Here is a 13,112-nt window from a genome sequence, read left to right as displayed (position 1 = left end):
TCTCTCATATTGATCCATGTGTCTGTCTCTTACCAGTACCACACTGTCTTGATTACTGTAGCTTTATAGTAAGTCCTAAGTCAAAAAGTGTGATTCTTTCAACTTTATTCTTATTTTTCAGTTTTGTGTTTGGCAATTTTAGTTCTTTTGCCTTTCCACATAACTTTTAGAATCAATTTCTCTAGATCTGCTAAGAATCCTGCTGGAATTTTCGTAGGATTACATTGTATCTATAGATCACTTTGGGGCAAACTGACCTTTTCTTTCTGTGTAGCCTTCCAATTCGTGAACGCAGAATGTCTCTCTCTATTTAGATTTTCTTTAAAATTTTCAGCAGAGTCTTGTAGTCCAGTTCCTTTCTTTCTTTGTGCCATTTTTTCTGCCGCTGGCTGGGACTTCTAGTCCATGATGTTGAGTTGGAGTGTTGAAAGTAGACATCCTTGCACTGTCCCTAATCTTAGAAATTATTTAGTCTTTCACCGTTAAGTATAAGGTTACCTGTAGGTGTTTCTATAGATGCCCTTTTCAGATTGAGAGAGTTTCCTTCTATCCCTAGTTTTCTGAGAATTTTTGTGATGAATAGACGTTGGATTTCATCAGGTGCTTTTTCTGTACCAATTCGTATGAGCGTGTGTTTTTTCTTCTTTAGGCTATTAATATGAAGGAATTGTCTAAGGACTGGGGAGTGAGAGAATGCAGGGAAAAAAAAAAAGAATGAGGAATTTCCCCATTCACTCTGAGCTTTCAGAAACCCCGTTCTTTGAACCGCATTTCCCCCAGAGCCCTCAGTCCATGCAGATGTCTGCCTTTGGATTTCAGGCTGCATTGAGTCCAGTTTGGGGGATAATAGAGGGGAAAAGATGGTAAATGCAATGGTAAATGAATTAAACAATGGTAAATATTTCACCAAATCCTCCAGCTACTGTTTGCTTTTTGGGAGTTGTTAAATAGCTGCTCATTTATTTTCTCCAGGTTTATTGCCACGTTCAGTGGGGGAGACAGGGTACAGGGTAGGGCGTGCTTGCTTCCTCTCACCTGTAATTAATCTGAGGAGTTTGTTTGTTTGTTTGTTTGTTTGTTTGTTTGTTTTGCCTTGTCAGCAGTCTACAGGCATATTGTTAGACTGACGTGCTGAATTATGTAATGTTTAAATTTGAAGAATTAATGCTAATTGGAGATCACAAGATGAATTTAGGTATTGTAGTACCTAAATAGTATTTTCTGTGTGTAAGCAATAATTGCTGTAAAAGAGAAACACATAAAACTAAATTATGAGAATGTTTCAAATTGATCGGTTTCCTAAGAATTTATCTCTGACTCTGTGTTTTATTATTATCATGTGCTTTGAAACACTGTTTTGAATGTGTGCACACTTTTAGAACCAGCGACCTCACACTGCTCAGTCAGCTCGGTAAGATGCTTGTGTACCTAGCGAGGGTCCTGGGTGGAGGTTTCTGCTGGAGGCCCGGAGTGGGGCATGAAGAGGTGGAAAGGCAGAGCTGGGAGTGAGTGGTCTTCCAAGTGGGTGGAGCCATGGAAATAGACTATTGAGAGAACTGTCCGTACCGTGCAGAAAAAGAGAAGAGGACCAGAGGGCGGTGGGGAGGTGGTGTCAGAACTTAGGTCTGAGAAGCAGAGGAGGAAAGCCTGAACCAGGGGTGTGCGGGCCGCCAAATGCCTGGAGGAAACAAGTTTCCAGAACATGCAGTCACCGCGGGGAGCGGTGTTGAGAATGAGGTTGGGGCAGTGCCATCCATGTGTTTGTTGTATGAAGGCCTTGGAGAGCTGTTTCAGTCAACTAGGAAGGAAACAGAGGCACGAGGAAAAGAGGAATAATAGCAGGATATTATTTTATTTATTAATTTTAACTCTCTTTGGTTTTAAATTCACAGACCGTGAGGACAGTGTTAAGGCATCTTTATTATCCATAACACTGCACGCTGCAAACATGCAGTTGCGATTCAGATACAGACAGCTGAATGACAGCCCATTGCCAGCAGTGCCTGCACGCTTATGTGGTTCTGGACTAGCAGAGATGGTTGGGCAAAGCTGGAGACGTGCCCTGTTGAAGAGCTTCTGCCCTTTGTAAACCCTAAAGGAAATTCCTTTGCTTTCCTATTTCATTTCTTCTTTACCACCCACTCACTTCCAAAAGTGACTCTGAGGCAGGTAACATGTGGCTTAGAACAAAATACAATAGCACATCTTTAGGATGTGTTCCCTCAGACAGCAGACTTTTTTTTCCCTTTTTTTTTTTTTTTTTTTAATTAAAGGGCTAAGAGGTATCTTGCTAACTGCTCTATTTTTGCTGGGTTTTGGAAGGGGGAGCGAAATCGTTTGCCCAAGCTGCCCTATTCTCTATTTGTCTTGAATTACATTGGCTTATTTTTCGTTATTCCATGGTACAGTTTTAGGGGCGCACAGGAAATACTCCACAAGTGTCTGCTTCCAGTGAGGAATTGCCTCATCTTCAGCTGCAACGTGTGTATTTTTTTCCCTTTTTCCAGGATCAGAATTCAGGCCGTCAATGAAATTGGAGCTGGACCGTTTAGTCAGTTCATTAGGGCAAAAACTCGGCCATTGCCACCCTTGCCTCCGAGGCTCGAATGTGCTGCCGCGGGGCCCCAGAGCCTGAAGCTGAAGTGGGGAGACAGCAACGCCAAGACGCACACAGCCGCTGACATGGTGTACACACTGCAGTTGGAAGACAGAAACAAGAGGTGAGCTGGCGGGGCGGGTGCAGGGGGCGGTTCTGTCCGAATGAATCCTTGCTTGTTCACCTGTCCTCTAATAAAACACTCTTCCTCCCGTTGAAAGGTTTCCTGTGTATTGGGGTCCTGCAACGTGGACCTCCGTTCTCCATTTGGAATTTTTTTTTTTTCTAATTTTTTTTTAACGTTTATTTATTTTTGAGACAGAGACAGAACATGAGCAGGGGAGGAGCAGAGAGAGGGAGACACAGAATCCGAAACAGGTTCCAGGCTCTGAGCTGTCAGCACAGAGCCTGACGCGGGGCTCGAACTCACAGACAGTGAGATCATGACCTGAGCCGAAGTCGGACGCTTAACTGACTGAGCCACCCAGGGGCCCCTCCATTTGGGATTTTCTAAACTAACATTCTGAAGATCCTGATTTGCCTGCAAGTCATAATCTGTGTGTTTGTTTTTTTTCTTTCATAGAGCCAGATAACGGAGAGAAATTATCTAAAAATAAAATTGTCATATGCAAGCCCATGCTATGTTATAGCGTTAGATCAGTCACAAGTGCAGAGGGAAATGAGACTTAGGAAGAGATGCTAGCTTTTTAAATATTCAGTAACCATCAGGACAATCATGTTTACCAATCCGAAATAGCTGTGGTGATGTACAGATGGGGATTGTATTCTGTAACTATGGGCAACGCAGTATCAGATTAGCCAGAGCAAACAGGACATTTTTTGTAAGACTCCATGCCCAGGAAAATACTCTTGGCCACAGAAATCAAAGCCAGCCTTTCACCTAGTATTTATTTAACCTAACTTCATTTCCTCTGAAAATGGCCCATCAGAAGGTGGGCCTCTGAACTGTATTAGGAATAATTCAGATGCAGAGTAAGAGGTAATGATGGCAGAATTGTTCTGTTACCAAAAGTCCAAATCAGAGAATCAGGTGAAGGAGGTGGGAGGTGACCATAAATCCAAGACACCCTGCTGGAACAGACCCGCGCTGCTATTTCCCTTTGGCCTATCTGCTAAACACAAAAACATTCCTGTCCTTTCTACTTTATGCACTATAGCTCCTGCTCCTTTACACAGGGAACTGGTTTAGTTAGCACAGAAACCGCTGTCCAGTCTTCACCCCCCACTCTACTCGAGAATTTTGATTCATTTCAGTGCAGTGGAGTCCTGTGTGGCAGGCATTTTATGAGATAGGCCTTCAGTGGAGACCAAGATCAAGGAAAATCAAGCCCCTGCCTCCAGATGCATAGTATCAACCCACAGATGGTCTCAGAACTTTAGTACCATTGGAGAAAAATGCTCTGGGACGTTGGAGGAGGCAGAGACCATCGGGTTGCAAAGACCAGGAATGGCTTTTTGAAACAGGTGATGTTTGAACTGGACTGAAGGACCTGTCAAAGCCAGTAATTTGACTACAGGAGAACAAAAATGATCATCTGTTGGAAACTAGTCCTGGTGTAGAAAGCACAGAGAAAATGAGGCTGCTTTTGGTAGGTTCATTAGAGGTTAAATGCATCCTCACTCATAGACAAGATCATTCATCTTAACTGTGCTTTGTACCTTTGGATGCGTGTTTGTGGGTTCACTATTTTACTGGCAGGGGATTCCTCGGCTAGAGAGGGCTGGCAAGAACACGAATTATGGACTAACAGAAACCCTGGTAAATATTTGAAGCTAGCATTTGGGGAAATTTGCAAACAAGCCTTTGCTTTTTCCTTGGGCTTTTGGCATCCTTTGATGATAGAATCTTCATTAGAGACTGTCTTCTAGTTGTACTGCTTCAGAAAAAGTGAAGCCCGGAAACATTGACATTGGCAGCAGAATTGGGGGCTTCCTAACTCCTCATGCAGTTGCCTCTACTGTTACCTCCAGAAAGGTGGGGAGAGCGAACGCTCTGCTCCAAACCAGCTGGGTGCATCCTGCAGCAGCCCTGCCCTTTGTGGGGCATCCGCCTTGGGCGCCTCGTATGGAGAACTGTACAGATGCTCAGAACAAAAGTTCCATGAGCACCAATCTGAATGAGTATGAGACATTTTAATATGCCAGACAGAAAACAGTGTAGAATGTAGTAATCAATTTGTGCTGTTTTGAAAAAGAAAAAAAAACGGAGGCCCAAAGTTAGCATTGTTAATAAATGACTTGCCTAAATTTAAATGGCGATTTAAGAAAACCAACCATTAGGAACAGTATTTTTCTTAATTTTATGATCTGGAGTCCAAATTTATCTTTTTTAAATTAGATTTGTCAGTGCTCTCAGAAAGTTATTAAAGTGATGGGAGTATAGAGCATAATAAATTCTCATTCTATTTGTGGAATAATTTTCCTATGATTAAATAGGATGAAACTTGGCCTAATTTGAGTTCGAAGATGACCTTCCTCAGTGTCCTGAAACTGAGCTCTTGTATCGATTGGCCCCTCAAATCCAAGCCTTTATTTAACTTTGGATCTTGACTCATGAGGACTGGGGAGAAATCATGTGGCTAGGATACATTATAATTCTTGTGATTAGCGTGGTTTTTGTCAGTTCTGGTCTCCTTGTGGTTCTTTAGGACTTGGACCTGGCTTGTCCGTTTGAAAGTGTCTTCTTTCAAGGACCAGCTTTTCCATTAAACTTGTTGCCAGAGTGATTTCTAGTCGGGACTTCTGGGAAAAGTATACGTATTCCTTAGCGAATGCACTGATTTCATTAGCCACTAATGAGTTCTTATGGATGTGTCAAAAATATTGTGTGTCTTACTTGTGGCCAAGGTGAGAACCAGAGATAGACTTAATTGTGGTTTTAATTTACTTTACTCACCAGCCGTTGTGGGCATTGGAAAGGAGAGCTGGCTATGTGAGTCAGACAGTTGTCCTAGTCAGTATGAAAGTAATGTTACTCTTAAAACATTTTGCAATGGGGGCACCTGGGTGGCTTGGTCAGTTAAGTATCTGACTCTTGATTACAGCTCAGGACATGATCTCACAGTTCATGGGATCAAGCCCCACTCCAGGCTCTGCTCTGGAAGCACCAAATCTGCTTGGGATTCTCTCTCTCTCGCTCTCGCTCTTGCTCTCGCTCTCTCTCTCTCTCTCTCTTTCTCCCTCCCTCCCTCCCTCCCTACCCCACTCCTGCACACAGGTGCAGGATTGCACATGCTCTCTCAAAATTAATAAACATTTAAAAAAAATTTTGCAACAGAAGCACAATGAAAATTAGTAACTCCATGCTTCGTAATTATAAAATTAAAGAGTTTGATTTGACTGCTAAACTATTGGTCTTTCTCTTCTCATCCATAAAATAGAGGCTAAACTAGAAGATTGAATGCAGAGTTCCTTCCCACCTTTTTCACCTTAAAGCACTGAATATTTGTATATCATTTGTGAGCTAGATCCATTACAAAAGGGTATCTCAGCATGTTATCTCTTTTTTCTTCACATTCTAGTCTCTGCTTTTGACAAATAAGTAAATAATAAGAAAGATGCTAACTTTCTTTAGGGCAACCACTTAATGTCTCACACCCCTAAACCCCTAAGGTTTTACATCTACAATGTGTGGTTTATTATATTTGTTTATATACCCCTCAATCAAAAAATCTGAAATGAGCCAGAGATAGATCTAAGTATAATGTTGAGCCAAAAATATATTTTCAAACGTCCTAAAGCACACTTCTATTTGTTGAACACCTACAAAGCACCAAGCACTGAGAGCTTTTATCTACAGTAGTCTTTTTTTTTTAATGTTTATTTATTTATTTTGAGAGAGAGTATGAGCAAGCAGGAGGGTTTGCAGAGAGAGGGGGAGGAGGAGAAAGAATCCCAAGCAGGCTTCCTGCTCAGTGCAGAGCTTGATGCAGGGCTTGATCTCACAACTGTGAGATTATGACCTGAGCCAAAATTGAGTCAGACGCTTAAACAACTGAGCCACCCAAGCGCCACCCTCGACATTATTTAGTTTTTTAATAAAAAATGAAATATTTTCTATGCTGATTGGATTTCTATCAAAGCCTTCCACCATCTAGATGAAAAAAAAAAATGGGTTTTGATGAGATGATTTGATTTTAACTCATGATTATTATGATTTTAAGCTTAAAATGAAATGAGCAGAGAATGCTTCTTAGAGATGATAACAGGTTGAGTGAGTCATAAAGGGGTCCTGATCTTATAATCTCATGCAAAATAGCCTTCAGTTAGAGATGGGTGGTGCAGACTCAGGATTGGGTGGAAACCAAGGATACGACCTCCAAAGCACAGAAATGTACCCTTGGTTTTTTCTCCAACTAAGTGTCTCTTTCTGTTCTGGTTCTTTTACACATGGCTCTTTTTAAGTTTGGAGCTATTTCATGTAAATAGAAGGGATCCCAAAAGGGCATCTTGCCCAAGTCCTTGTCTCAAGGTAAGTCAACCTAGAATTCATCTGGGTCACCTGGACTTGCTACATTGAATATTCTTTTCCCCTTGAATGGCACATTTGTTTTCCATGTGTTTAAGCTTTTGACTCACAAGTCTCCCTTTCCAAGGGCACTGACTACATATTTATGCAGCAGCTTCAAAGCAGTGTTTTATATTTATAGGACTAAGTTTATCCCTAATAGTTAGATTATAATCACTCAATCACAGTTGTTGTTGTTGTTTTTTTCCTGAATTACTATAATGTGCTAAGTCTTTTGAGGTATGCGGCTACCTGTAAGGAACTTATCTGCTGAGAAAATAAGTTAATGGGAAACAACGAGCAGACAGCACAAGAGATTTTATTTGATTTCAACAGAAAAGCACAAATTACATTAGTTTGGCCGTAGAGTGATGAAGTCTATTATGCTTAGCAAATCTGGCACAGAAGATCCGAATGTCTTTGGTTCCTGTGTATGCAAGAAAAATATACACCCGAAGTAAACATTTTCATAATGCTGCATTAACCTAATACAGGGATTAGAATAACAAGATCAGCTCATGCATTTTAAGATTGTAACACTGTACTGATGATTTTGAAGATGCATCTGTCTGTGTTATTGAAATGAAACGTTATGTTGCCCTAACAGAATTTGAGTTGATGCTGATTCTCGTCCTGACCCTTATGGGTCCATGTTCTTGATAATTGTACACAGCACTGAGGCGAGGGGAACTTAAGTTCCAGGAATGCATTTATGGCTACTCTGTTGTTCAGGTTTAGTCAGATGGCCAGTGTATTTTAAAGCCAATATAGTTCCAGCAAAAGGGGTTGGGAGAGAGGGCTCTAATAGAGTGGATCATTACCAGTTGCTCTCCATTTAACTCAGCCCTTGTGCCTGTGACACTTTTCCTTACAGCAGGCAAAATTGGAGGGCTTTGTTAATGTGTTCATTATGACTGACTATTTATTGTTAGAGAGGGACAGAAAATAATCTACATAATGAATCCCTGAAAAAATACACATTAGGCAACTAATAAAAGTCTCCAGGGTATATGAGCACTACGGGAGAAGTGAACTTTCTTAATGTATGCCTATTAAAGAACAAACCCCTGCTTCTGTTTCTCAGAGCATATTGCTGAATTAAATAGATGTAAGGCAACTAGCTCAGGGCCCACACAGACCCATGGTATTCATTTCCTTTGCTTCTCTGGAATTGTCCTGATACACATGATCACCCTTGTTGGATAAATGACACTTTTATTTATCTTCAATCACCGGAAGGCAATTGTGGTTCTCCACGGGGGTGTCAAATCTCTTATTTGTAATCCCAGAGTTGTTACTGAGTTTCTAGATGGCTAGAGGCGTATCCCTTAACTTCTTTTTGCCTTAGTTTTTCCCTTTACAAATTGGAACTGATGATGCCTGTCTCCAGTCCCTGACTGATGGGGAAAAAACATTCTCATGTCTCAAAAGAGCCTCAAAAATAAAAAGTACCGCTGGCTTAGTCAGTTTCAGGCTGAAATGTCAGTTATGGGGAGAGGTAAGTGACCGTAAACGAACCATTGGAGATCTTAATGGCACCGTAAGTAAAAAATTGATTACGGGTTTGTTTTGTTTTGTTTTGTTTTTTTCTATTTGAAAATAGAATTTTTATCTACTTGAAACATAAATAAATAGAATGGAGTTGGGTAGCATTTTTCTCAGAATTTTTTCCTAAATCAGATCAGATTGAGACAAGCCCATTAAAATAGAAGTAGACAAACAGACATCTGGAAGACTCTGCAAAGAGTGTCCTTGAAGATAAGATTCCCTGCAAAGAAAGTAGAAGAATGGGATGTTTCAGGGTTCTCAGGTGGTCTTCATCCTGAGACCCTTTATTTGAAAGTAAATAAATCTCCTTTTTAATATATCAATAACGAAGTGCAGTGTGAACAACAAAAATTGAAAAAAAGCATTTTCTTTTATTCTACGTGGAGTCTCGTCAATAGCTGTATGGACATGTTATTTCTTCGAAAAGGAGCATAAAACGAAACCTAACTAAAAAGTATTGCAGCTAGAGCACTCACAAGCGGATAGGCACATATGCAGCTGAGAACGTGCAGGGAGGAAAGCAACTGCTTGCGCGTTGGTCTTTCAGAAATCCTTGACACTTGGGTGCTTCGTCTGCAAATGGAGACGCTCATCAACATCAAAACCAGTTTAGGAAATGCACCTTCCCTGCCTCAGATGTCCCCACATGATGCCATCTGATTCCATCTGCTCCTGCGTAGGCATAACAGGACTCGGTGTTCTTGGTAGAATGAGGACACATACTATCCATTCCTGTTTTGAACATTCTCCATTCCCAAACATGGCTTCAGTAACGTAGGACATTCTCTCTCACAGACACACATACATAGTCCATGCAGCCCTGGGAAATTAAGAAAGAATGAAGGCAATGACATGTCATTGTTAAGGAAAATAGCTGTCCTGAGCTTATTAACAGCTGTTGATTTGTGCTGTTGTAGGACAGGTTTCAAAATGTGCAGCCTTTAATAGACTAAGTCCATTTTAGGTCAGCAGAGTAGATCATTTTGAGGAGTTAATATTAATGAGCTGCTGTTAGCCTGTAATGGACCTTGGGATTATAAGGTAGCAGCAACAGATAGTAAACACAAAATCCTTAGTGTCATCTCATTTTGTACTGCAAATTTAAGTTATGAGCTGTCCAGGGCATTTTTGGATTTTGGCGGCGGGCGGGGGGGGGGGGCGGTGTACAAAACTTTTAAGGAAATTGAGTTTAAAATTAAATTCTTTATATATCATCATTTTACTCTAAAATGATTTAAAATAAATATTCAAAGATGTAACATGTCTGAATTTCTTCCCTCAGTAGCCCGTCAGCGTAAAAAAGTCATCTTTCACAATGTGTTGAAGCCTAGAATACTGAGGTTAAAAGGACAGCCTTCCCCTAGAACTTCTTGAAAACGTCAAGAATCTGCTGTTTTGCCTTCCTAGTGTAAAATTAATAAGAAATCATAGAATTTACTCGTTCCCCTCATTTGGATCTCCTAAAAATCCCTGCCAGGTGAACAAGACATTATTATCCCAAATGTCTGGGAACTCAGCCTGGAGAGTTATCGACTTGTCCAAGTTCATAGCGAAGGCAACAGACTATGCACTGTGGCCAAGGTCTTTGTACGTCTTTGCACCAACCCTGGAGTACTCTGATAGGCCAGCAGAATAAGCAGAATCATTTTGCATTCACAGATACGTAAAACATTTTCATAAATCAGTGTTAAATTGGCAACATTAAAACCCATGTGTGCTTGTTACCACAGAAGTGTTTAGTTTCAGGACATTACAGTCCACGCCGCAGCAAGTTGGAGGCAGAGCTGTAAAGAATCCATTTCGACTGTAAACTTTCAGTGACCCCCCCAACCTTCTGCCTTGTTTATGTTTCCCTTTCCAAGTAAATATTTTTAGTACGAGAGAGCATTTCTTCCCATTTTTTCCTTCCTCTAAGTAAAAATGCCCAAATTCCCATTAATGGGCAGCACTGATAGGCCCCACTGCCCCTGTCTTCATCTGTTGTCAGCGGCAGTTCTTGGCCTGGGTTCATCAGGACGGGATGGATGGTATTCATATGCGCAGCTTTCTCTCTGGTCCAGGAAAGCCTAAGGGAGTATAAGTAAAGAATGCCATTCTGGGGACAACCTTCAGGCTTCTCCAATGTTGAGAAACAAGGTAAATCATTCATAAACCTTGGCATTTTGTGATTAGTAACATTAGTATTAGTATTAGCACAGGTGCTATGCATTTTGTCATGAGTTCTCCCCACATTATGCCATTTGATTCTCTCACAACAACCTCTGGGGCGGGGGCACTGTAATCATACTCATTTTACAGAGAAGGGAATAGCTTACCTGGCTATAGAGTCCATGATCAATCACCAGGCTCTTGAACCTAAACTCAACCTCAAGTCTGCGGACTGCAAAGAGTGTTACTACCCCTTGTCTCTTCAGCTCCTGAGCCAGTGGGGCAGCTGCATGGGTGTTTCCATACCTGTTCTCTTACTTGCTCTTCACAGGAGTCTGGGGTCATGCGGTTGATGCCACCAAAAGCACATGGCCATGGGCAGCAGGGATTGAGCACAGAGTAGAAGACCCCTCAGAGGCAATGCCAGTATGGGCCCACGGTGCCAAGATGACTTTTAAGGAGCTATGATTCCACAGGGGTCCTTGTGGCTACATATGCTTCAGCCTGAACTAATACTAAAACTACTCAGTGATTTTACTGAGCATGTACTATGTTCCAGGAGCCATGCCACCTGTTTTACATGTTTCATTGCGTTGCTGTAGCACTGGAACGTTCACGTAATAACAATAACAGTGTGAACGTTTCAAGTAGATTAACTTACGTGGTGGGAGAGCTATGTGTCTGACATAGGCCACAGCAGATGCAGCAGAACATCACAAATTCATATGGACCTATTCCTGCTGGGACATGAGCCAGTGATGGCCGCAGTAACCTGGAGAGAGGCCTGTGTGGCAGGAGTTGAGAGACCTGCTGTCCTCAGGGCACTTTAGCCTGACTTGGACACCGTGTGTTGAACTCTTACCAGGTACTGGATTCCATGCTGAGCTTTGTACCCACATTTCTGCATTTGACACTTAAAACAACCTAAGAGGCAGATACTGTCCCTGTTTTGCAGATGGGAGAACTGATGCTTAGCAGGGGCGCGTGGTGGGGCAGTAAGGGGCAGAGCTGAGGTTTGCATCCAGTCTTCCTGGGTCCAAGTCCCTGTGCTCCACCCCTGCCCACCAACAGGAGGGGGAGAGGGGGACGACTCGGGGAGAAGCCCAGAGTGGTCCAGTTTCTACTGGCAGCCTAGACCAGGGGAGTGGCCCGGGGCACAGCAGACCCCCCACATAGTGCGTCGCTGATTGCCCGGGCCACACTCTCGCCTTCGGAAATCAAAGGATTGGGGCCTTGGTGAGAGGTTTTTTTGACCATCTTTTGGTGATGCTCCAGCTGCTCCACATCCTCCCCATTCACGGTTGATTTTTCTCCCATTCCAGGGATATCCCTTTCCCCAGGCTCGGGCAGTGCACACTAAAATAGTATGGATCAGGGCCACCAAGACAGCAGGACTCCCGTTGGCCTCTAATGGTGACTCTTGTCCCAGGCCCTGTGGTACATGAGCACCTATGGAGCCCAAACACTGACGCTGGACTGCCTAAATATAAGAGGGAGGGAGAAGGATCAGAAAAGCTGAAGGGCTACCCTCCTCCTCTTTTCATGGCAAAGACATGCTCTAAGTGCTGAATCCTTGGTTGCAGTGAAATATGTAGCCTTCAGTCGTTGTGTCTTAAGACCCATCGCATATATTCCATTCTATCACCAAAGGCCTCTGGCTGACTTAATGAAATTTAAAATGAGGGTGGATTAAAAAAAAGATTGAGGAAAGAAAAAATTGACTTGGTCTTTGTAAAACAAGTATTTGATGAATACTTTTAATCTCTCCCCGGGTGATTCTGGCCACAGGGCGTTAACCTACGGAGCCTCCTAGAGAGGCCACCGTGCAACTGGCATAAATCACTGGCTCCAAAGGAAGAAGATTCTTTCCTCTCCCGCCTCTTGGAATGATGGAAAATAATGACAGAATTGCGGTAAAAGAGGGACTCCATTCTTTTTGTGTTGGCTTGTGTGCTTATTTTGTCTTGGCTGGCCTTTCTTTGAAACAGAAGCTACCATCGGCATAGACAGAAAGAAATTCAGGATCAGTGGCGTTTATTTAAGACCTACTCTGTGTAGGGACTGGGGCTGTCAAACTGAATCCCACCCAGATTGGGAAAGTCGTTATTCTTGCCCGCCCCCCCCACCCACCCACCCTCACGAGGGGTCCCGGGCACAGAAGGTGAGCAGCCTCACTGACCGAGCCCCAAAGCAGATGCCTGGTTTGCAGCCTCTCTCACCACACAGCCAACTTCCTACCCAGGAGAAAAGAGAACAACCTCTGTATTAGACCTGAGTGATATAGATGGTCTC

At 42.5% G+C, this 13,112-nt stretch overlaps 1 protein-coding gene across 10 annotated transcripts in view; it reads left to right on the top strand.

The window, feature by feature from the left end:
• FNDC3B (fibronectin type III domain containing 3B) overlaps positions 1 to 13,112 on the top strand; it is a 434,559-nt gene that overhangs the window by 372,837 nt on the left and 48,610 nt on the right. For 8 of the 10 annotated variants that reach the window (XM_042998607.1, XM_042998606.1, XM_042998605.1 and 5 more), the window contains one exon: positions 2,508 to 2,720. In XM_042998607.1, the coding sequence (XP_042854541.1) occupies positions 2,508 to 2,720 (213 nt within the window). Of the gene's footprint in view, positions 1 to 2,507; positions 2,721 to 8,472; positions 9,803 to 9,954; positions 12,931 to 13,112 lie in introns of those variants that run through there. The other 2 variants (XR_006222068.1, XM_042998612.1) reach the window with 2 other exon arrangements.

Source organism: Panthera tigris, chromosome C2 (assembly GCF_018350195.1).
Source record: "Panthera tigris isolate Pti1 chromosome C2, P.tigris_Pti1_mat1.1, whole genome shotgun sequence".
Taxonomy (NCBI): Eukaryota; Metazoa; Chordata; class Mammalia; order Carnivora; family Felidae; genus Panthera; species Panthera tigris.
Note: the sequence above shows the minus strand (reverse complement) of the source record. Positions and strands in the feature narration are given on the sequence as shown.